The sequence below is a fragment of the Pristiophorus japonicus genome, chromosome 4 (genome assembly GCF_044704955.1).
Source record: "Pristiophorus japonicus isolate sPriJap1 chromosome 4, sPriJap1.hap1, whole genome shotgun sequence".
Lineage (NCBI taxonomy): Eukaryota > Metazoa > Chordata > Chondrichthyes > Pristiophoridae > Pristiophorus > Pristiophorus japonicus.
Genome location: NC_091980.1, coordinates 118,203,008 through 118,228,319, shown reverse-complemented (window position 1 = coordinate 118,228,319; position 25,312 = coordinate 118,203,008). Strand labels below are relative to the sequence as shown.

Below are 25,312 nucleotides of genomic sequence, written 5' to 3'. Positions count from 1 at the left end.
GCAAGTTAAAAATCTATCCCATGTGTTTGTGAGGCTTCTTGTGTTGATGGGCTCAGATGTCACGTTAAGGACTGAGCATTTTGTCCAATCGCCATGCCACCTAATGGCCCTGATAATAACGGGGAGGTGGGAAGGGTGCGGGGATGGGGAGCTTCAGCAGCAGGGAAACCTGGAAGTACAAGTTTCCGGAAGATCCAGGCGAATTTAACGGCAGGCAGGACTGATTCCCCTCAAAAATTCAGCCTGCGACTCCGGGCTGCAGCCGGGGATCTGTCATCGGGAGGGGTTGTGATCGGGAGAGAGTTGGTCAGATCGCGGAGGGTGGGGGGGGGGGGGGGAAGAGTGCTCGGACAGATTACAGGGGGAGTCAGGCAAATCATGGGGGGAGTGGTTTTACATATTTGCTTGTTGAGCCAGGGTGAAACATCTCTGCTCCTCTTGGCTCCTTTTACCTGCCGGGTTTCCAGAGGCCTAGGAAACCCAGTCTGCAGGAGTTTAAAAATAAGTTACTTTGAATTTAAGGCATGCAGACTCCTTTAAAATATTTTAAGTACCAACATGCCTTCTGGGAGTGGGCTGGTTGTCCTCTCCCCGATCTGCCTCCGTTAAAACCAGAAGTGGGCGGATTGGGGTTGGGTTGCCCATTTTTAGATTTTTACCTCCCCACCAACTACCCTATGTATTTAATGGAACATTTCTCCATTACTGCCCTGTCAGAGGTGCAGTCTTGCAGATGAGATATTAAACTGAGGGACTATCTGCCCTCTCAGGTGGACATAAAAGATCCCATGGCACTATGTCAAAGAAGAGCAGGGGTCCTGGCCAACATTTGTGGGACCTTGCTAAGCACAAATTGGCATTTCCTACTTTACAACAGTGACTGCACTTCAAAAAGTATTTCATTGACTGGAAAGGACTTTGGGACATCCTGAGGCCATAAGAACAAAAGAATTAGGAGCAGGAGTAGGCTATTCAGCCCCTCGAGCCTGCTCCGCTATTCAATAAGATCATGGCTGATCTTCTACCTCAACACCACTTTCTTGCACTGTCCACCACTGCATCATCCTTTGACCTTAGATCCTCCCCTGCGATTACAAGAACATCTGTTGAAAGTTAGCAAAACTAGCAATATAAAAGATAAATAATGTAGCTCTTGAACAGACTGGCAGAAATATTAATGAGGCCCTAACCTACAATAGTTCAGGCCTCCCAACTGCCACATTGGGCGGTGCAGTGTCAGAATCTTGCCCAACCCAACAGTATCTCACAATGCTTTGCGGCTGCATGCAGGACTGGCTGAAACTCAAAAGTGATTGCGGGGGGGGGGGGGTCACGAACCCTCCCCCGACATCCCCACTGCTTCTACCCCATTGAAGTGTCCTCTATCTCTCTGTCGACCACTCACATTTTTTTTATTGTAATACAATTAACTCCACACGTTTCCAAGTGTGTTGCTGTGTATGTTCATGTAAACAGTAGAAACAATTCTTCACATTTAGTCAGTAGGAGTCAATATGGGATATGCAGTTCCTGAGGTAAAACACTCCATGGACACAGCCTGCCCCATTCAGTGGCCTCATTGAATCATAGCATTATAGAATGGTTACAGCACAGAAGGAGGCCATTTGGCCCATGAAGCCCATGCCGGCTCTCTGCAAGAACACTTCTGCTAGTCCCACTCCCTCACCCTTTCCCCATAGCTCTGCAATTTTTTTTCCTTCAGATACTTATCCAATTCCCTTTTGAAAGCCATGATTGAGTCTGCCTCCACCACCCTTTGAGGCAGTGCATTCTAGATCCTAACCACTCGCCGCGTAAAAAAGTTTTTCCTCATGTCGCCTTTGGTTCTTCTGCCAATCACCTTAATTCTGCATCACTGGGAACTGTTGAACTATTGAGTGAGGCTAATGGGTGTGCATCAGCCACAACCAGATCTCAAACTCTGATTTCACTTGCAGATGAAGGAATTTCCTTAGCTCCAGATCACAGTGGAGCTCCCTCCTCCCACCCTAAAGAAAATAGCTATTTTACTGTTAGAACCCAAACCATTACCTTTATTTGATGCTGGAGCCGTTCTTCCTCCAAGGTCTTGGTGATGATAGCGACCTCCTCCAGTGCTTTGAGCAGCTGTATGCTGGGATCTACCTGCTGCAGTAGGATTGCACTCTGCCGATTCACCTCCTTCTGCTTAATCAACATCTGCAACGGGATGAAAATACGCCAATAGAAAATGTGTTCAGAGCAAAACATTCAGTAAGTCATCACCTCCCCCTCCCACCCCAACCTTTCTTATCCTGATATTTTCTCTTGAGAAACCTGGGTGAAAGCCAAGGGCTATAGAGTAGGTTAGAAAGAGCAGGAGAGAAGACAAGGTAAATCAGGAAGGAGGTAAATCACTAAGCTTGTGTTATTTACTTCTTGTAGATTGTGGACAGAAGAGAAGACTGAGGGAAGAAAGAAACATTTAGAGTAGGAGATTGTGTGATGAGTTTTGTTTTCAATACAGTGAGGATACAGGGCCGAGTAAAAATATGGAGCAAACACCATGGTAGGAACCATATAACAGAAAACAATAAAGGTTGGAACACACAGAAAAGAGATGGAAGCTTTAGCTGAAAGGAGGAGCTTTTATGTGCCCAACAGTGTGCAAGGTGTATGAGACGAGCCTCCAGATGTGGCAGCAATATCCAAATCCTACAGACAGTTCATAACTGTTGAAGGAAAAATAAGTGTTTGACACAACAGAGGACAGTTTCAGTAATGCGGCCATATGAGATGAGGGTTATAGTGAGGCAGTGTTTTTTTGGGCACTACGAGACCCCTTAGGGTTCTAATACGAAGCGCGGCGGACGCCACCTTGGTAAAGGGGATAAAGCGTGAGCACTTAATGTTTGCCAGAAGTATGCAGAGCAGACAGACCATGACACCAATCAATGGGCAACTTGCCAGTTTGGAGCTCCATGCTCTCTTACCCTTGTTGAACAAGTGATAAGCAGCATGAAGGATCCCCACCAGCGCTATTTAAAGGGATCATCAACTACTTATAAGTTATTTGCTGGTTTATTTCTTCTGGCTGTTATTACAATTCTACACGTTTTTGGTGCTTTCCATAGTTGGTTCAAGTTTCAAAAAGGAGTGGTGTGGCAGGTGCAGAAGTACCTTTTGCTGACTTCAAGGCTTCTGCGCAAACTAGTTGCTCCCAGACATGGGTGCACGAGTAGGCCTTCCTCTTGGAATAGAGCTTTACTGGGAGAATGAGCAGAGGCCTCGCAGGGCAGGACAAGCTGCTAGAAGAAGGGGGAGGGGGAGAGGGGGTCTCAGTAGAAGGCCATATCCGCACCGGGTTTTCGGGGAGCAATTCCCCTATCTGAACCTCAGTGATGGCCAATATTTGAGATGCTTTACAAAAAAAGTCTGCACTGGAATCTTGCACTGCTGCAGTGACAGCTCCAACCTCAGAGCAGGGCAAGGACCGCATTACCAGTGGCTGTGAAGATGACTATCGCAATGAACTTTCATGCGTCTGGCTCTTTTCAGGCAGGTGCTGGAGATATTAGCAACATCTCCCAGTGTTGCATAAGGGTCTCTATTCAGAGATAACTTCAGCTCATTCCCTCTTGCCTGAGAGAAGCAGGCAGAGTGAGTACGAGGGTTTGCGAGGATTGCAGGCTTCCCCGTGGGGCAGGATGCCATTGACTGCACACACATTGTTTTGTGTGCGCCGCATGTCAACTCTGTCAGGTACCTGAACCAAAAGGGATTCCCCTCCCTCAACATGCAGCTGGTGTGTGACCATAGGCAGCGCATCATGTAGGTCAATACGTTCATTCTGCGGCATCCGTTGTGCCAGCTATATTTCAGCCACCATGGCAAGCCACAGGGTGGTTATTGGGTGACAAGGGCTATCCACAGATGAAATGGCTCATGACTTTGGTTCGCAGACATGAGAGCGTGCTACAGCAAGAAATGTGATAGAGGAGCCCATCGGCATGCTGCAGGGACGATTCCGCTGTCTGGACCACACTGCATGAGGCCTGCAGTACTCAGCTGAGTGGGTTTCAAGATTTGTGGTGGTATGCTGCATGCTGCACAACCATGCCATCATGAGGGAACAGGCATTGCTACTACCTATCAGGCAGGAAGTTGAGGAGCAGGAGCATGAGGTGGAGAATCATAGAAATGTGCAACACAGAGCAGGCCATTCAGCCCATCATGTCTGTGCCTGCCGAAAAGGAGCTATCCAGGCTAATCCCACTTTCCAGCTCTTGGTCTGTCCAAGCAACTTTTAAAAGTGAGTAGGGTTTCTGCCTTTACCACCCTTTCAGGCAGTGAGTTCCAGACCCCCACCACCCTCTGGGTGAAAACATATCTCCTCAACTCCCCTTTGATCCTTCTACCAATTACTTTAAATCTATGCCCCCTGGTTATTGACCTCTGCTAAGGGAAATTGGTCCTTTCTATCCACTCTATCCAGGCCCCTCGTAATTTTATACACCTCAATCAAGTCTCCCCTCAGCCTCCTCTGTTCCAAAGAAAACTAACCATAACCCTAATCTTTCCTCATAGCTAAAATTCACCAGTCCTGGCAACATCCTTGTAAATCTCCTCTGTACCCTCTCGAGTGCAATCACACCTTTCCTGTATGCCGTACTCTAGCTGTGGCCTAAACAGTGTTTTATACAGCCCTAACATAACTTCCCTGCTCTTGTATTCTATGCCTCGGCTAATGAAGGAAAGTATCCATATGCCTTCTTAACCACCTTATCTACCTGTCCTGCTACCTTCAGGGATCTGTGGACATGCACTCCAAGGTTCCTCTATTCCTCTACACTTCTCAGTATCCTACCATTTATTGTGTATTCCCTTACCTTGTTAGCCCTCCCCAAATGCATTACCTCACACTTCTCCGGATTGAAATCCATTTGCCACTTTTCTGCCCATCTGACCAGTCCGCTGATATCTTCCTGCAGTCTACAGCTTTCATCCTCAGTATCAACCACACAGCCAAATTTTGTATCATCTGCAAACTTCTTAATCATGCCCCCTACATTGAAGTCTAAATCATTGATATATACCACAAAAAGCACGGTACCTAGTATTGAGCCCTGCGGAACCCCACTGGAAATAGCCTTCCAGTTACAATAACACCCTTGGCCATTACCCTTTGCTTCCTGCCACTGAACCAATTTTGGATCCAACTTGACACTGTCCCTTGGATCCCATGGGCTTTTATTTTTCTGATCAGTCTGCCAGGTGGGACCTTGTCAAAAGCTTTGCTAAAATCCATGCAGACTACATCAAATGTGCTACCTTCATCGACCCTCCTTGTTAGCTCCTCAAAAAATTAAATCTAGTCAGACATGACTTTCCCTTAACAAATCCATGCTGACTGTCCTTGATTAATCCATGCCTTTCTAAATGACGATTAATACAGTCCCTCAGAATTTTTTCCAATAACTTGCCCACCACCGAGGTTCGGCTGACCAGCCTGTAATTACTCGGTCTATCCCTTTCTCCTTTTTAAACAATGGTTAGCAGTCCTCCAGTCCTCCGGCACCACACCTGTAGCCAGAGAGGATTGGAAAATGATGGTCAGAGCATCTGCTATTTCCTCCGTTGCTTCGCTTAACAGCCTGGGATACATTTTACCTGGGCCTGGTGATTTATCTACTTTCAAAGATGCTAAATCCCTTAATCTATCCTCTCTCATCATGTTTATCTCATTTAATATTTCACACTCCTCCTCCTTAATGACAATGTCTGCATCTTCCCACTCTTTTGCGAAGTCAGATGTAAATATTCATTAAGAACCATACCCACGTATTCCGCCTCCACACACAGATTACCTTTTTTGATCTCTAATAGGTCCTACTTCTTCCTTAGTTATCCTCTTGCTATTTATTAAGGAAGAGGAGGAAGAGGAAGGGAGGTTACAATTTAGACAGCCCCTTTCTGCCTGGACTGTACGTGTAGAACTAATTCAAGTGCGATACCAGTAACCTCAATCCCAATTCCCAATTCACCAAAAGTAAAAGGCTCCTTACTTTCCCTTGTCACTGACCATAACATCGGCCTGTTGGTCGCAATGCAAATATAAAAGCCAACACAAAATATACATTCCAAACCAAATTTATAAATTAAATCATGCCATATTGCATACAAAATTAAATTAATCATCCTTGTGTATTCTCTTAGTGCCTGTCTTCCATGTGACTTTGCCTGTCCTAGTGCTTCTACGAAGTGCTACCACAGTGGCTGAGTGGCTGCAATATGGCTGGTGGAAGGTTGCAGAATTTCATTAGAGGAGAATGCAGCAGGCCTTGGAAGGTCCAGCTACAGACTGCACCACCTGGGCATGGGCGGCAGCAGTCTGGGCTGGCTGTCTGACAAGCAGCAGCAAAGGCGCTGGCAGAGTTGTAGGGGTGGGATCTTGAATGATGTCATCCTGAGAGAGGACAGCAGGTTTGTGCTCCACGGAGCCACTGCCATTCACCAGGGGTGGCGCCTCAGTAATTCTAGTAATCCACTGGAGGACAGATTGCTGGGCAGCTGTGAAACCCTGGAAGGCACTCTGAACACTGGAATCCAGAACCATAATAGCAGCAGTCTGAGTTTCCACTGCAGCACTCAGACATTGGGTGGTTACTGCTTATGCTGCAGTGGAAGCTGAGATATCAGCCATCAGGTGCTGCATCATGGTTGGGTCCACAAGTGTGCTAATGGAGTTGACAACCACTTTCATGCTGGAAAGGATGGGCTCCAAGCTCTGCGCAAAGCCCTGTGCCAAGTTGGTACTGGACTCCTCCATGCTCCTTGACATTGAACGCAGGCTTTCTGGCAGGCTTCCCAATGCACTAAGCATTTCGGAGTATAGATCCATCAGCCTTTTTCTGTAGTTCAGCAAACTGCTCAGCGGAGTCCTCTGCAGCAGAACTCATGTACGACCTTGCCCTCCGGCGAGCTGGCACCAGTGCTATCCTTGCCCCCTGCCCTGATTCCAACACGTGCAGATCCCACCTCTATGCTATCCTCTAAGATTCGCGCAGTATCAGTATATGAGCTGGTGGCTGCGAGTATGAAATCAAGTGACGCCGTGTCTTCATTTTCATTGCCTTCTTGGTCTTACTCCATTGCCTGAGCAGGTTGCAGTTCTTGCGTATCTGAAAGAAAAAAGGGACAAGGTTATGGTGAGAGGAGAGGAGAATGTAAGAAGTGCATGCTTATACGGCTGCAGCTTGTAACTCAGAAGAGATTGTGGGATGAAGGGGAAGTGGGATGTGAGGAGGAGGATTACCTATGAAATGGATTCAGCGTCACCGGTGGCCACGGCCCCAGCAATGGCCCTTCCCAAAATGGCCAGCACTGTCTCCTCCATGTGGCTTGGAACATGCAGGCGTGTCTCTCCCCCTCTGGTTAGTTCCTGCTACCTCCAGTTGTGTGCAACCTTCTCCTGCAAGAGAGAGGGAAGTAGGTCAGTGAGTGTCATGCAATATGTGTGGGTTATGTGGCTGTCACGGTTGAATAGCTGGCAGTGCGTGAAAGTTGTGAAATGTGAGGCTTGCAACAGTGCTAAGTATGTGAGGGTGAGGTGAAGCATATGAATGTTAGGTATGAGGCCTGATTGATAGAGATCATCGGTAGGTGAATGATGGGGATGTGGTGAATTGAACAGCGGCTTAGGCTAGTGGTGTAGTTAGTAGGATATGGCATTTGAAGATGCATTCACTGACCTTGACCACTCCTGTGAGGTAATTGAACTTCTTGCACCACTGCATCACGTTCTTGGAGCTAAACCCCTGGAATTAACCTCCATGGCCATCTGTTCCTACTGCCTTCTCATTGTTTGTCTGGAGGGCCTTATGCTCCCCTGTGGATACAGTATATCTCTCCTCCTTTCCACATTCTCCACCAAGACCTCCAGTGCAGCACCCGAAAACCTTGGTGCCCGCGCTCTCCCATGGTCACAGCACACTACTTCCAATGATCTCAGCGCCTCCTGCAGCCACAATCCCTTTAAGGGGTGCAGGCTAGCTTTAGGAAGTGCTAGGCCATAACGATATTGGGCCTCCTGCTGATGCGTGCAGCCAATGAACAACACGATTAGAGCTAACTGCACGCAGCAATCATTATAAAAAGCAGGCAGCATGAAGTTGGCTTGCTGCCTGCGTTACACTGAACGGATGCGGGGTAATCTCACATTGCGATCTCTGCACCCATTTTCGGGGGAAAACCATTTGAGCTCCCTATGTGTGTGGACATGTGTTTTAATAACTTTGCAATAATATTTCAATTATGTGTTGAAGTGGAATTAACTGCATTTTCCAATTATGTATCCTGAAAGAGTCATGACTCCACATTAATTTTGTGCAGGCTCATTACATATCTCTAATCGCCGGTGAACAGTGCTATATTGGTGATTCAAAGATTGCCAATCTGGAGAACCAGCAGCTTCAGTATTCTCTGACTTGATATGTGATAAATATTTCATGTTTAAATGGGTTCAGCCAACCATATTTAATAAAAGAATAACACTAGCAATGTTCAAATAGTGTCACTTAACCAGCCCCAGAAGTAGATCTCTTGCTGCATGGCCTTGTACACGTACCTCATGAGCAAAGGATTCAGCCTTTTGCCTTAGGCTCTGTTCCAGGTCCAACTGTTGTCTAAGCTCCTCATACTCCTGGGTTGCCATCATGGAAACTAGGCCAGGAAACATTATACAGACAGGAAAATGTGATCTTGTCCTTTTGTCCTTCTGGTAGATTGTTAGCAAAAATCTAAGTGTAAGACAAGGATGGGAACGGGGGTGGGGGGTGTTGAGGGGATGTTTCAGCTGGGGGGGGGGGTGCGGGGAGGTGGAGGGCGGGGAAGGGGGGTGGGGGGACGGTGGATGAGGCAGAAAATCCTTACGGGTTGTTAAAAGCCAACAGGGGTGTAGGCAGTCATTTTAACATAGATCTTTCCAAATATTGCCCCACTCTGTGCTGTGCTTTCCAAGAGGGGACTGTGAACATTCCTCCCTTGTCATAGAATCATAGAATGGTTACAGGACAGAAGGAGGTCATTTGGCCAATTGAGCCTGTGCCGGCTTTCTGCAAGAGCACTTCAGTTAGTCCCGCTCCCCCGCCCTTTCCCCGTGGTCCTGCAATTTTTTTCCTTCAGGTACTTATCCCATTCCCTTTTGAAATCAATGATTGAGTCTGCCTCCACCGCCCTTTCAGGCAATGTATTCCAAATCCTAACCACTCGCTGCGTAAAAAAGTTTTTCCTCATGTCACCTTTGGTTCTTCTGCCAATCACCTTAAATCTGTGTCCTCTGGTTCTCGACCCTTCCGCCAATGGGAACAGTATTTCTCTATCTATTCTGTTCAGAAAGTCTGGAAATTTTGGAATTTTATGTTAAAAATATTAAACATTTTGATTAGTTTTAGAACTTTTTCACAAATTTTTAATCCTATTTAAAAAAAACATTTAACGTCTCATTTGTCACTATACCTTGAATAAAACATTGAGGGTTATAATGGGAGAAGTGAGCCAGTAACCTATTAACACAATTATAGAAAAAAAAATATCTTTCATATCCTCAGGATGTTCCGAAGCGCTTCACAGCGAATGAAGTACTTTGAAGTGTAGTCACTGTTGTAATGTGGGGAAATCATTCGATATGGAGTTACAGAGCGAGTCTATTTACAAATTTGCCTGAACAATAAATTAGTGCAATAATGTCAGTGTCTGAGCTTGGATTTACCAGGATAGGCTTATTACTACAATTTATAATTTCTGTCCACTTTATTGCTATCTAATAAAGAAATGAATTATCCTCCCACATTTGGCCTCCAAGACCCATGAACAGAAGAATACTGCCCCAGGTACTTTAAAACAAACATGTTAACATTTAGTCAATCAGCATTCAGTTTAGTAACCAGAGCTTGAACCAAATGTCCAGGCTCATTTTTTAACGAGCACTGTCTCTAATCCACCTCTGTACAATGCACACTCACTTTCACTTTGACATTACATTTCCCTATCTTTTTTAAACATTACAAATGTTACACTCCCTACATTGGGCCCAAGTTTCCACATGATTCGCGCCTGATTTTTAGGAGCAACTGGTGGAGAACGGACTATCTTAGAAATCGCAATTCTCCACATTTTTTTTTCTGCAGTTCTAGTCAGGTAGAACAGTTCTAGTTTAGAACAGAATTTTTTCTTCAAAAGGGGGCGTGTCCGGCCACTGACGCCTGATTTGAAAGTTTCCACAGTGAAAATGTACTCCAAACTAAAGTAGAATGGAGCCAGTGAAGATTTTTGTAGAACTGAAAAAACCTGTTCTGCACATTAAAAAATCAGGCGCAGGTTACAAATTAGGCATCCAGAACGAGGTGGGGGGAAGGGAACTCATTAAATTCGACAATAAATCCTTATTTATACTTCTACAAATATTATACAAATAAATCCAACCTGAATAAACATTTATAAGCCAAGAAAAGATTAAATAAACCATCATCCTACCTGTGTGAAAGTGCTTCAGCCAGGGAGAATTCTGCAACCGTTCGTGCCGCTGAGCGGGAGGGGGAGAGAGAGAGAGAGAGGGAGGGAGGGAGGGAGGGAGAGAGAGAGAGAGAGAGGGGGGGAGGGAGGGAGGGAGAGAGAGAGGAGGGAGGGAGGGGAGGGGAGAGAGAGAGAGAGAGAGGGAGGGAAAGGGAGGGAGAGAGAGAGGGGGAGGGAGGGAGAGAGAGAGAGAGAGGGAGGGAAAGGGAGGGAGAGAGAGAGGAGGAGGGAGGGAGAGAGAGAGGGGGAGGGAGGGGGAGAGGGAGAGGGAGAGGGAGGGAGAGAGAGGGGGAGGGAGGGAGAGGGAAAGAGGGGGAGGGGAGGGTGAGGGAGGGAGGGAGGGAGAGGGAGGGGGGAGGGAGGGAGAGGGAGGGGGAGAGAGAGGAGAGGGAAGGGAGGGAGGGAGAGAGAGGGGGGGAGGGAGAGAGAGGGGGGGAGGGAGAGAGAGGGGAGGGGAGGGAGAGAGAGGGGGGAGGGGGGAGGGAGGGAGAGAGAGAGAGGAGGGAGGGAGAGAGGGGGGAGGGAGAGGGAGGGCGTCGGGTCGGGGAACAGGAGCGCGGGTCGGGTCAATCGGGGGGGGGGAGCGGGTGTCGGGTCGGTGGGGGGAGCGGGTGTCGGGTGTCGGGTCGGGGGGGGGGGAGCGGGTGTCGGGTGGGGGCGGGTGGGAGCGGGTGTCGGGTCCGGGAGGGGGGGAAGCGGGTGTCGGGTCCAGGGCGGGGGGGGGGAACAGGTGTCGGGTCTCGGGTCGGTGCGGGGGTGGGGGGGAGAGCGGGTCTCGGGTCGGGGCGGGGGGGGTGGAGCGGGTGTCGGGTCGGGGCGGGGGAGCGGATGTCGGGTCTCGGGTCGGGGCGGGGGAGGGGGGGAGCGGATGTCGGGTTGGGGTGGGGGGGCGGGAGCGGGTCTCGGGTCGGGGCGGGGTGGGGGGGAGAGAGCGGGTCTCGGGTCGGGGCGGGGTGGGGGGGAGAGAGCGGGTCTCGGGTCGGTGCCGGGGGGTGGGGGGGGGAGCGGGTGTCGGGTCGGGTCTGGTCGGTGGGGGGGTGGGGGGGAAGCGAGTGTCGGGTCTGGTCAGGCGGGGAGCAGGAGCTGGCCGTGGGTGGAGCCCCAGTGAGGCCATTGGGCCAGGGCTAGGGGCTGCGTGCTTCGGGCCCCTCCCACACAGTTCGGCGCCTGGAGCTACTGCACTTGCGTGCCGACTGTAGCGCACATGTGCAGAGGTCCCGGCACTGTTTTCAGCGCCGGGACCTGGCTCCGCCCCCCCCACAGCTCGTGCTTGCTGCGCCGAGGGCCAGAGGACCTGTAAGTAGGTGGAGAATACCGAGGATTTTTTTAGGCGCCGTTTTAGGCGCGAAAAATGGGCGCCCAGCTCGGAGGGGCGCCTGTTTTTTTTCTTGTGGAAACTTGGGCCCATTAAGTTTATCTTAATTTGTTTTAGATTAATAGAATGCATACTTGAGGCAATATAGTTTAAAAATAAATTTCAATTACGCGTATGTGAAGGGCTCAGGAATCCACAGGGGTCTGCTGGTCTCTGGCGGGAGACCAATAGATTCCCCCTTAAAATGGCAGAAGCCCAGTTGCGTTATTTCCAGGAGTTTCCTATATGACTAGTAAGGAATCTCTTCCTGCCCTTTACAAGGCAAATGTCGTCAAGAGACATGTTACATATCAATTGTACTATGGTAGTCAGTTACATGATATGATTTATAACTACGGACTGTTATGGTCCAACTGTGGCATTCTGTACTGTGTGTCTATTATGTGCTCTCGAATAGCACATTTTTTATTTTCCCCTCAGTGCAGGCTTTTCCCCACCCAGACCCGCTGTGCTCATCCACTGGTTCCAAACTCGCTGTCTTCCAGTACTCCTTGCTTTCCAAGACACATGTGGGATTTGCTCCCCCATCCCATCCCCCCTCCCCTCCCTCCCACCCTCTCAGTCTTCACAGAGTTCCACTGCAAAAGGAGATGGGGAACTTAGTTTTGGTGTACAATGCAGATTTCTACCTACACCCTTGAAAGTCAAAAACTATGAGACTGTCAAGAAACCTCTAAATCTCACTCACTGTAAAAGGACTTTACATCAACCTGTTAAATCCTGACTTCTTCTTATCCTTTTCTTATTCCATGTGCTTCTAAGAAAGCATCAGACAATTTATATCTTTGTTAAATGTTTTTTTTAAATCCTTGATCAAGTCATGTTAAATAATTCATCTGTTGCCTATATAGCAAATTATGGATACTGGGAGTTACAGGCTGCAAGCTAATCGAGGGAGTCAGATGTATAGAATAACAGATATGAATTACAGGCTGGTATTTAAACAAGTTCTTCTGAAACTGACCATTATTCTCCAGAACAGTAACAGGTATTTTTGAACTCACCTCTGTTGAAACTTTTTATTGTTTTTGTTTGTTTTTCCAGCACTGTCTGTAGCTCTGCCATCTCAGCTTGTTCCTTCTCCAGCTGAAAACATTGCAGACACAAAAGGACACAACATTAGTCCTGAGTCAGTGCAAATGTCACTTTACCCTCAGACCCATCTCAGGGGTTTGTAGATATCCCATCCCCACCTGGCAACATCAAGCTACGATGCACCGGGTGTTGACTCAGGGCGATGATGTGCCAATGCATATTGCCACATAGAGTGACATGACATCTTAGCATGTCTGAATGATGCGTGTCCAGTCTTAATACTCTACGTTCATGTTTGTTCTTGACGTCCAGTTAGAGTTACACAAGTTTACCCACCTAAAAAATTGGACTGGGAGGCTGGTAGGCTTGGCAGGTATTTGGCCGCTGTGATTAACAACCACTCAGAGGGGGTCATTTTAACATTTGCTGATTGTGTCTAATGGGCGATATCACCTTATCTGCCGGTGATACATCTCTTCCGATTTTCATTTCTATTGACTTCATGGATCCCTGCTTCTCCTGGCCGACAAGGAAGCTTAGTGTTTTTAAAAATTCACCTTACCTAGCTCCTGTTCCCAGCAGGCTTGTCCGAGAAACATAGAAACATAGAAAATAGATGCAGGATTAGGCCATTCGGCCCTTCGAGCCTGCACCACCATTCAATAAGATCATGGTTGATCATTCCCTCAGTACTCCTTTCCTGCTTTCTCTCCATACCCCTTGATCCCCTTAGCCGTACGGGCCATATCTAACTCCCTCTTGAATATAACCAATGAACTGGCATCAACAACTCTCTGCGGCAGAGAATTCCACAGGTTAACCACTCTCTGAGTGAAAATGTTTCTCCTCATCTGAGTCCTAAATGGCCTACCTCTTATCCTAAGACTGTGTCCCTTGGTTCTGGACTTTCCCAACATCGGGAACATTCTACCCGCATCTAACTTGTCCCGTCCCGTCAGAATCTTATATGTTTCTGTAAAGCATACACTCCCATGTTCTGCCACCAGGGAGCTCAACCCCTGAAGTCCCAAGGGATCCCAGCATCCCTTGGGAGCACTGTATATAAGCCGCCCCTTAGGCCTGTTCCTCACTCTGGAGTGTCTTAATAAAGACTGAGGTCACTGTTACTTTAACCTCCCTGTGTGCAGGCTCATCTGTGTTAGGAACACAACAACTGGCGACGAGTATACGAATCCAACGCAAAGATGCAGCAAACTGTGGGCATCCTGGAGAAGTTCTCGGAGGGTGAGGACTGGGAAGCCTATGTCGAACGGCTAGACCAGTACTTTGTAACCAATGAGCTGGACGGAGAAGGAAGCACTGAAAACAGGAGAGCGGTCCTCCTCACGGTCTGCGGGGCACCGACCTACAGCCTCATGAAGAATCTTCTAGCTCCAGTGAAACCCACAGATAAGTCGTATGAGGAGCTGTGTACACTGGTTCGGGAGCATCTTAACCCTAGGGAGAGTGTGCTGATGGCGAGGTATCGGTTCTACACGTGCCAGTGATCTGAAGGTCAGGAAGTGGCGAGCTACGTTGCCAAGCTAAGGCGACTTGCAGGACAATGTGAGTTTGATCGCTACCTGGAGCAGATGCTCAGAGACTTTTTTGTACTGGGCATTGGCCACGAGACCATCCTACGAAAACTTTAGACTGTAGAGACACCGACCCTCAGTAAGGCCATTGCGATAGCACAGGCATTTATGTCTACCAGTGATAACACCAAACAAATCTCTCAGCACACAAGTGCACGCAATGTTCATAAATTAACTGGAACTGTGTTTGCGAGCAGAAATGTACAGGGCAGAAACCACGAGTCTGCAGCTGCCAGCAGGCCTCAGGTGACCCAGATGACTCAAAGTCTGCAACAAAGGATGAATGCAAGGTAATTCACACCTTGTTGGCATTGTGGAGGCTTCCATTCAGCCTATTTTTGCCGCTTCAAAGGGTCTGTTTGCAAGAGCTGTGGAACAATGGGGCACCTCCAATGAGCTTGCAGATGAGCTGCAAGCTCTGCAAAACCTGCTAACCACCACATGGCAAAGGAAGATCGGTCCATGGTGGATCAAAGCAATTTCGAGCCTCAGAGAGAGGAGGCAGATGCTGAAGTACATGGGGTGCACACATTTTCGACAAAATGTCCACCTATAATGCTAAATGTAAAATTGAATGCCTTACCTGTAGCCATGGAACTGGACACTGGCGCTAGCCAATCCATCATGAGTAAAAAGATGTTTGAGAGACTGTGGTGCAACAAAGCAGTCAGACCAGCCCTGAGGCCCATCCACACAAAACTGAGAACGTACACCAAAGAGCTCATCACTGTCCTGGGCAGCGCCATGGTCAAGGTCACCTACGGGGGCACGGTGCATGAACTGCCACTTTGGATTGTCCTGGGCAATGGCCCCACACTGCTTGGAAGGAGCTGGCTGGGCAAAATCCGCTGGAACTGGGATGACATCCGAGCGCTATCACAGGTCGATGAGGCCTCATGTACCCAGGTTCTTAACAAATTTCCTTCCCTTTTTGAGCCAGGCATTGGAAACTTTTCCGGGGCGAAGGTGTGGACCCACTTGGTCCCAGAGGCACGACCCATTTACCACAAGGCGCGAGCGGTACCTCACATGATGAGGGAGAGAGTGGAAATCGAGCTGGACAGGCTGCAACGCGAGGGCATCATCTCCCCAGTGGAATTCAGTGAGTGGGCCAGCCCGATTGTTCCAGTACTCAAAAGTGATGGCACAGTCAGGATTTGCGGCGATTATAAAGTAACTATTAATCGTTTCTCGCTACAGGACCAATACCCGCTACCTAAGGCAGACGACCTATTTACGACGCTGGCAGAAGGCAAGACGTTCATCAAGCTCAACCTGACTTCGGCCTGCATAACGCAGGAGCTGGAGGAATTTTCGAAGGGTCTCACCTGCATCAACACGCACAAGGGACTGTTCATCTACAACAGATGCCCGTTTGGAATTCGGTCGGCTACAGCGATCTTCCAGAGAAACATGGAGAGCCTACTCAAGTCGGTACCACGCACGGTGGTTTTTCAGGACGACATATTGGTCACTGGTCGGGACACCGTCGAGCACCTACAAAACCTGGAGGAGGCCCTCCAGCGACTGGATCGCGTAGGGCTGCGGCTGAAGAGGTCGGAATGCGTCTTCATGGCAACAGAAGTGGAGTTTTTGGGGAGAAAGATTGCGGCGGACGGCATTCAGCCCACAGACGCCTAGACAGAGGCTATCAGGAATGCGCCCAGGCCACAGAATGTCACAGAGCTGCAGTCGTTCCTGGGACTCCGCAACTATTTTGGTAACTTCCTACCTGGGTCAAGCACCCTCTTAGAGCCCCTACATGTGTTATTGCGTAAAGGTGAGAACTGGGTATGGGGAAAAAAACAAGTAATTGCTTTTGAGAAAGCCAGAAACATTTTATGCTCCAACAAGCTGCTTGTATTGTACCCATGTAAAAGACTTGTGCTAGCATGTGATGCGTCGTCGTACGGAGTCGGGTGTGTATTACAACAAGCTAACGTTGCGGGGAAGTTGCAACCTGTCGCCTATGCCTCCAGGAGCTTGTCTAAGGCCGAGAGGGCCTACAGCATGATTGAGAAAGAGGCATTAGCGTGTGTGTTCGGGGTAAAGAAAATTCAACAGTACCTGCTTGGCCTCAAATTTGAGCTGGAAATCGATCACAAGCCCCTCATATCCCTGTTCGCTGAAAACAAGGGGATAAATACTAATGCCTCAGCCCGCATACAAAGGTGGGCACTTGCGCTATCAGCGTATAACTACACCATCCGCCACAGGAGAGGCACCGAGAACTGTGCGGATGCTCTCAGTCAGCTACCATTGCCCACCACGGGGGTGGAAATGGCGCAGCCTGCAAACTTGTTGATGGTGGCGCAGCCCGCAGACTTGTTGATGGTCATGGAAGCGTTTGAAAATGATAAATAACCTGTCACGGCCCGCCAGATTAGGACTTGGACCAGCCAAGATTCTCTGCTGTCCCGAGTAAAAAACTGTGTACTGCATGGGAGCTGGGCCAGCATCCCCATTGAAATGCAAAAGCTAATCAAACCATTCCAGCGGCGAAAGGACGAGCTGTCCATTCAGGCAGACTGCCTGTTGTGGGGTAACCGTGTAATGCTACCCAAAAAGGGCAGGGAGACGTTCATCTCGGATCTCCACAGCACACACCCGGGTATAGTAATGATAAAAGCGATAGCCAGATCCCACGTGTGGTGGCCCGGTATTGACTCTGACTTAGAGTCCTGTGTACGGCAATGCCGCATGTGTGCTCAGTTGAGCAACGCGCCCAGAGAGGCACCACTAAGTTGTGATCCTGGCCATCCAGGCCGTGGTCGAGGATCCATGTCGACTATGCGGGCCCGTTTCTCGGTAAAATGTTCCTGGTGGTGGTGGATGCTTTTTCAAAATGGATTGAATGTGAAATAATGTCGGGAAGCACCGCCACCGCCACCATTGAAAGCCTGAGGGCCATGTTTGCCACCCACGGCCTGCCTGACATACTGGTCAGTGACAACGGGCCATGTTTCACCAGTGCCGAATTTAAAGAATTCATGACCCGCAATGGGATCAAACAGGTCACCTTGGCCCAGTTTAAACCAGCCTCCATTGGGCAGGCAAAGCGGGCAGTACAAACAATCAAACAGAGCCTTAAACGAGTCACAGAAGGCTCACTACAAACTCGCCTGTTCCGAGTACTGCTCAGCTACCGCACGAGACCCCACTCACACACAGGGGTGCCCCCGGCTGAGCTACTCATGAAAAGGGCACTTAAAACCAGACTCTCGCTGGTTCACCCCAATCTGCATGATCAGGTAGAGAGCAGGCGGCAGCAACAAAATGTAAACGATGTTCGCGCCACTGTGTCACGGGAAATTGATCTCAAATGACCCTGTATATGTGCTAAACCATGGACATGGTCCCAAGTGGATCGCGGGCACGGTGATAGCTAAAGAAGGGAGTAGGGTATTTGTAATCAAACTAGACAATGGACAAATTTGCAGAAAGCACCTGGACCAAACGAGGATGCGGTTCACAAACTGCCCTGAACAACCCACAGCAGACACCATCTTTTTCGAGCCCACAACACACACCCAAAGGATCAACGACACCACGCCGGACCAGGAAATCAAACCCATCACGCACAACAGCCCAGCAAGGCCAGGCTCACCTAGCCTGCAGGGCCAATAACACGCCAGCCCAGCGAGGGCACAGCCAACACACCAGGACAGACATTTGTACCGAGGCGGTCCACCAGGGAAAGAAAGGCTCCCGACCGCCTCACCTTGTAAATAGTTTTCACTTTGACTTTGGGGGGGAGGTTTGTTGTGTATCTGTAAAGCATGCACTCCCATTTTCCGCCACCAGGGAGCGCATCCCCTGAAGTCCCGAGGGATCGCAACATCCCTTGGGAGCACTGTATATAAGCCGGCCCCTAAGAAATCGTGCTTTACAAGTTATTATTCCTTTCTCTAATCTTTCAAACTCTCCTCTAGATTTATTCAAACCTCTCTGAAGTCATGAAACTCCTCTCTCTGTCCATCTGAAGTCTACAGAATCAAAACGAAGCAGGTGGCCGGGGGGTCGTGGGGGGAGCGGTTAAAATGGAGGGGTGGGCTTACTCACTCCATTTTTGCCCCAATCTGGCAGCAAGAACACCCACCCGAAGCTGCCGGGGGCCTTTTTAAATTTACAGATTGGGCTCCGATGATGTCAAAAGGGCCCAACTGCTATTTTACTGCTGTATAAAGGCCCAGTTGATCCAGTTTCTACTCATATGTCAGTCCTGCCATCCTGGGAATCAGTCTGGTGAACCTTCGCTGCACTCCCTCAATAGCAAGAATGTCCTTCCTCAGATTAGGAGACCAAAACTGAACACAATATTCCAGGTGAGGCCTCACCAAGGCCCTGTGCAACTGCAGTAAGAACTCCCTGCTCCTATACTCAAATCCCCTAGCTATGAAGGCCAACATACCATTTTCCTTCTTCACCGCCTGCTGTACCTGTATGCCAACTTTCAATGACTGATGTACCATGACACCCAGGTCTCGTTGCACCTCCCCTTTTCCTAATCTGTCGCTATTCAGATAATATTCTGTCTTCGCGTTTTTGCCCTCAAATTGGATAACCTCACATTTATCCACATTATACTGCATCTGCCATGCATTTGCCCACTCATCAACCTGTCCAAGTCACCCTGCAGCCTCCTAGCGTCCCCCTCACAGCTCACACCGCCACCCAGTTTAGTGTCATCTGCAAACTTGGAGATATTACACTCAATTCCTTCATCCAAATCATTGATGTATATTGTAAAGAGCTGGGGTCCCAGCACTGAGCCCTGCGGCACGCCACTAGTCACTGCCTGCCATTCTGAAAAGGACCCGTTTATCCCGACTCTCTGCTTCCTGTCTGCCCACCAGTTCTCTATCCACATCAGTACATTACCCCCAATACCATGTGCTTGGATTTTGCACACCAATCTCTTGTGTGGGACCTTGTCAAAAGCCTTTTGAAAGTCCAAATACACCACATCCACTGGTTCACCCTTGTCCACTCTACTAGTTACATCCTCAAAAAATTCCAGAAGGTTTGTCAAGCATGATTTCCCTTTCATAAATCCATGCTGACTTGGACGGATCCTGTCACTGCTTTCCAAATGCGCTGCTATTTCATCCTTAATAATTGATTCCAACATTTTCCCCACTACTGATGTCAGGCTAACCGGTCTATAATTACCCGCTTTCTCTCTCCCTCCCTTTTTAAAAAGTGGTGTTACATTAGCTACCCTCCAGTCCATAGGAACTGCTCCAGAGTCGATAGACTGTTGACTGGTGGGGACGCCACCACTGTTCCCCGCTCGGGCCTCAGATAAAAATAGCAGTTGGGCCCTATTGACATTAACGGAGCCCAATCTGCATATTTAAAAAGGCCCCCGGCAGCTTCGGGTGGATGTCCTTGCTGCCAGATTGGGGCAGGAATGGAGTGGGTAAGCCCATCCCTCCATTTTAACCGCTCCCCCCCCCCCGTCCCCCCGGCCACCTGCTTGGTTTTGATTCTGTAGACTTCAGATGGACCGAGAGAGGAGTTACATGACTTCAGAGAAGTTTGGATAAATCTAGAGAAGAGTTTGAAAGATTAGAGAAAGGAATAATAACTTGTGAAGCACAATTTCTAAGCACGATTTCTAAGATGAGAAGGTGCTAATAGTGACACTTTAGAGTTTCAGAAGTCCAGTCGGATGTAGGCAGTTGTTTAAGAGCATCATTTGCATGGAAGAGTTAAGATTCTGAGACCTGAAGACAAGATTAGTTCCATCTGGAAGGGAGCAGACATCCGAGGAGGGAATGGATACCACATCCATAGACAAAGATTCAGCACGCTGATTCATTCAATTATCCAACCCTGCTAAGCTCAGCTCTTTCATCAGCTGGTTTTGCAAAAGCCTGAGTGTGATTACCTTCTGCGAAGTCTGCTGAGACTAATTCTGCAATGGTCAGAAACTGCAACGTGATTTTCATGGTTGTCGAATTTCAGGGCACTAATGGCCCTTTCACTTGCTCTGTCAAGGCAACAGAACAGACACTTACTCTGGTGGTTAGTTCCTCAATGTGGCTCTGTAGTTCCTGTACTTGACTGGCAAGCTGTTTCTTTTCCTCCAATAGCTGTGTTACTGTCTCCTGCAGATCTGTGGGCACAAAGGAATCAAGAATGTAGAAATAGGCTGTAATGTATTTGCTTCTTGGGTTCTTTGCTTAAGAATTCATAACAACACATTGCTATTAAGAACTAGTTGAGTTATTAGCAATGGTTTAACAATCACACGACACATTACCAGTTCATCCACCAGGCTCACAACCACCTGCCTCATCGTGGATCCCCTGAACCTAACTGGCTGGGGTTTTATTGCGTCTTATGAACATCATGTGACTGGCTAAGCCACTCACAACTCAACAGCTCTACCAATATGTGAGCATACTCACAGGTACATACATTACACGGGTAAACTTCCCCTTGAACCAAACGTCACACATCCATCACAAGTTCGTCACAGGACCCTTTTGGACACCATATTTATTCAGCAGCCAGAAGGACCCGAGGCCCAAAAGATCATGCCGGGGCAGGAAAAAACTCAACTACAGGCACCAAGGATCTTTGGGGTGCTCCCTGGACCCCGACAAATCTATTAGAAGGTCCTGGAACAACCCCACTATTCGATCTTTGGTGCGCCTTTCCATTTGTGCTGTGTAACAGAGGGTGCTGTGAGCCTTATAATGAAGTTGGTTGTATAAGACATTATAAGGCTCTCAGTTGTAACACTATCTCTGTTACACACCTCACCCTCATTATAAGGCTTTCATTTATAACACTACAACACCTCATTATGTGATGTGTCTGCTATAAGATTACGAGAAGATGGAACCTGATAATCCTTGCTGTGTCCTATTATGAGATAATTGACACCCGATTACAACATACTTTAACTAATGGTGTCACTTCTTACTCTGCTAGGTTGAATGTTTCCTATTGTGGTCCAGTTAAGTGTATCTTTGTCCTTGCTTTGCAACACACCACATGATGGCTATTGCATTGCAATGGTCTAATGATGGGGATCCTGACATCGAAGCACATGGACACTAGAGCCACACCATGCCATGCAGGTTGTGGATCAGAGCTCACTGCTGTAAGCTATGAAATATTTCTACCACAGATTCCCTCCGAGGTACAGACATCGCTATTCACCTTTGGCCTGCTGCTGATACTGAATGTAGGGGTCAGGGCTGGTGTCCTGTGGCTCCTCTTCAGCAGCACTACAATCTGAAATGCTGGGGAGCAGGTCATCAAGACATACCCGTGATGTTAGGCTCAGGTACTTCAGCTTCTTGTTTTCATGACTAAGCTGTAACAAGAAGTAACGAAGATTCAACCAATCTTTGTATGAAAGCTCTTTGTGACAAAACAAAGCACACTGAGGCCTGGAACAGTAGGAGAAGCAATAATTCACCTTGCATTACACTATTCATGCACTTCAACCACATGCTAAAGACTGTCTCCTATATTCCCCGTCCCTCAAGTCTCTGAATGTGAGATTGATAAGTATTTAACGCAGTGTCTGAGAGCAGTTTTTATCCATGCCCAGCCATGGAGATTATCCAAACCTTTTGGGGCAATTTCGGGGACATTCTGGTGAAGTCTAAATCAGTGTGGTTAACTGCTTTATCAACTGCTCCATCTTCCTTGTCAAAGAGCAAAGGGCTAATGTTAGAGTAAGTGCATATCATTCACTCCACTTACCCTGGCTGTAAAATGCTGATGTTGGGGAGAGTAGTCACAGACCATTTCAATGATGTGCATTAAAGTCAATTTAAAATGTGTGACACAGTTCTTGTTTCCTGGTTATGAGAAGAACTGTCCCACTCATCCCAATGTGCCTGGTAGATGTGAGTGCCAGTTAGCCCTTGATCATATTAGAGCTGTGTGAATATTCTCTGCGCTGTGCTATCAGGCCATCACACCCCACATAAACGCTGATCATTATAATAGGCTTTGTTACCTTTGTGGCTAAGACTTCCGCATTCTCCCGACAAGATTTCTCAATCTCCAGCTGTGTGTGCAGAGCGTTAACCTCTTCTATAACCATCTGTGAAACTGTAAGAACAGAGAGGTCAACTCATCAAAATCATACACACGCTCCATCTCCTCTTGCAGTGAAACCTGAAAGGAGTCCATTTTATGCTGTCCTTGCCCATCAGTAACAGTGATTGGCAACAGCCCTACTTCATCAGTTATGCCTCTGAAATGCACTGATGTGCTTGATGAAGCTGTGTGACCCCGTCACTTTCTATTATCCGTGCGGTGGTAAACGCCCTGGAATGGGAAGCTCTCACATGGTGTGACAAAAAATTCAAACAATTATTGAGGCTGAAGGGAGAATTTATTCATTCCTGTAACTTATCATTTTCCAATTTGGTTAGTGATATAAACAGGATGAGATAGAAATCAGAGGAAGATAAGAAAGAGGGAATGAGAAAACCAAAAAAGAGTGAAAGCAAGTTTATGGGCTAGATTTTCCACGTTTTTTGCATGCTTAACGCCAACTTAACGTCCATTTTACCGCTAAAATAACGTATAACACCCATATATTGCCCATCTAGCCACAAAATGGAAACTGACGGGCTTTTTTGGGAACTTATCGCTGAGGGTTACTTTCCCCATGTGCGTAACGCTGGGAAAAAATAATACCACCCGGCCACTTATTTTGAGCGGAATCATCAGAATGGGCAAAATCAACGCCCATAATATTGCCCGGCGTTAATTTCCGCACGGAATTAATGCCGAAAATCAATAATACCGCCCAGCCACTTTTTTTTGTCATAAAGAGCATATTTACCGAAATTAGCAGCCATGAGATCGCCCAGCGTCACTTTCACCACCTCACACACATATCGCCCACAATATCGCCGGCCAAAAAAACGCCCAGAAAAAGTGGAACTAAGCGGAACTAATCACAGCGTTATGGACGCCATGTTCTACATCACATGTCGTATCCTTTAAAAGGCTGCAGTGCTTCAACTTCGGGGAAGTTCGGATGTACTCTGGAGGTCATTGGAGTTGATGTGAACATCTGTACAAACATCTTGACCATACTGTGACCAATTGGAATATTATAGGTGTCTTCGTCGGGACATTCATTGTTTGTGAATAATCGGTGGAAAACAGAGCTATTTCTATGTTTCTCACAGAAACATAGAAACATAGAAAATAGGTGCAGGAGTAGGCCATTCAGCCCTTCTAGCCTGAACCGCCATTCAATGAGTTCATGGCTGAACATGCAACTTCAGTACCCCCTTCCTGCTTTCTCGCCATACCCCTTGATCCCACTATTAGTAAGGACTTCATCTAACTCCCTTTTGAATATATTTAGTGAATTGGCCTCAACTACTTTCTATGGTAGAGAATTCCACAGGTTCACCACTCTCTGGGTGAAGAAGTCTCTCCTCATCTCGGTCCTAAATGGCTTATCCCTTATCCTTAGACTGTGACCCCTAGTTCTGGACTTCCCCAACATTGGGAACATTCTTCCTGCATTTAACCTGTCTAAACCCGTCAGAATTTTAAACGTTTCTATAAGGTCCCCTCTCATTCTTCTGAACTCCAGTGAATACAAGCCCAGTTGATCCAGTCTTTCTTGATAGGTCAGTCCCACCATCCCGGGAATCAGTCTGGTGAATCTTCGCTGCACTCCCTCAATAGCAAGAATGTCCTTCCTCAAGATAGGAGACCAAAACTGTACACAATACTCCAGGTGTGGCCTCACCAAGGCCCTGTACAACTGTAGCAACACATCCCTGCCCCTGTACTCAAATCTCCTCACTATGAAGGCCAACATGCCATTTGCTTTCTTAACCGCCTGCTGTACCTGCATGCCAACCTTCAATGACTGATGTACCATGACACCCAGGTCTCGTTGCACCTCCCCTTTTCCTAATCTGTCACCATTCAGATAATAGTCTGTTTCTCTGTTTTTACCACCAAAGTGGATAACCTCACATTTATCCACATTATACTTCATCTGCCATGCATTTGCCCACTCACCTAACCTATCCAAGTCACTCTGCAGCCTCACAGCATCCTCCTCACAGCTCACACTGCCACCCAACTTAGTGTCATCTGCAAATTTGGAGATACTACATTTAATCCCCTCGTCTAAATCATTAATGTACAATGTAAACAGCTGGGGCCCCAGCACAGAACCTTGCGGTACCCCATTAGTCACTGCCTGCCATTCTGAAAAGTACCCATTTACTCCTACTCTTTGCTTTCTGTCTGACAACCAGTTCTCAATCCACGTCAGCACTCTACCCCCAATCCCATGTGCTTTAACTTTGCACATTAATCTCTTGTGTGGGACCTTGTCGAAAGCCTTCTGAAAGTCCAAATATACCACATCAACTGGTTCTCCCTTGTCCACTTTACTGGAAACATCCTCAAAAAATTCCAAAATATTTGTCAAGCATGATTTCCCTTTCACAAATCCATGCTGACTTGGACCTATCATGTCACCTTTTTCCAAATGCGCTGCTATGACATCCTTACTAATTGATTCCATCATTTTACCCACTACTGAGTTCAGGCTGACCGGTCTATAATTCCCTGTTTTCTCTCTCCCTCCTTTTTTAAAAAGTGGGGTTACATTGGCTACCCTCCACTCTATAGGAACTGATCCAGAGTCAATGGAATGTTGGAAAATGACTGTCAATGCATCCGCTATTTCCAAAGCCACCTCCTTAAGTACTCTGGGATGCAGTCCATCAGGCCCTGG

General features: G+C 47.8%; 1 protein-coding gene across 1 annotated transcript in view; it reads right to left on the bottom strand.

Annotated features, from left to right (window-relative positions):
• Positions 1 to 25,312, bottom strand: part of LOC139262485 (shootin-1-like) — a 168,149-nt gene that overhangs the window by 35,446 nt on the left and 107,391 nt on the right. The window contains exons 4-9 of the mRNA XM_070877666.1: positions 22,544 to 22,638; positions 21,733 to 21,889; positions 20,580 to 20,677; positions 12,931 to 13,012; positions 8,606 to 8,700; positions 2,053 to 2,199 (exon numbers count right to left, since the gene is read on the bottom strand). Of these exons, the coding sequence (XP_070733767.1) occupies positions 2,053 to 2,199; positions 8,606 to 8,700; positions 12,931 to 13,012; positions 20,580 to 20,677; positions 21,733 to 21,889; positions 22,544 to 22,638 (674 nt within the window). The remainder of the gene's footprint in view (positions 1 to 2,052; positions 2,200 to 8,605; positions 8,701 to 12,930; positions 13,013 to 20,579; positions 20,678 to 21,732; positions 21,890 to 22,543; positions 22,639 to 25,312) is intronic.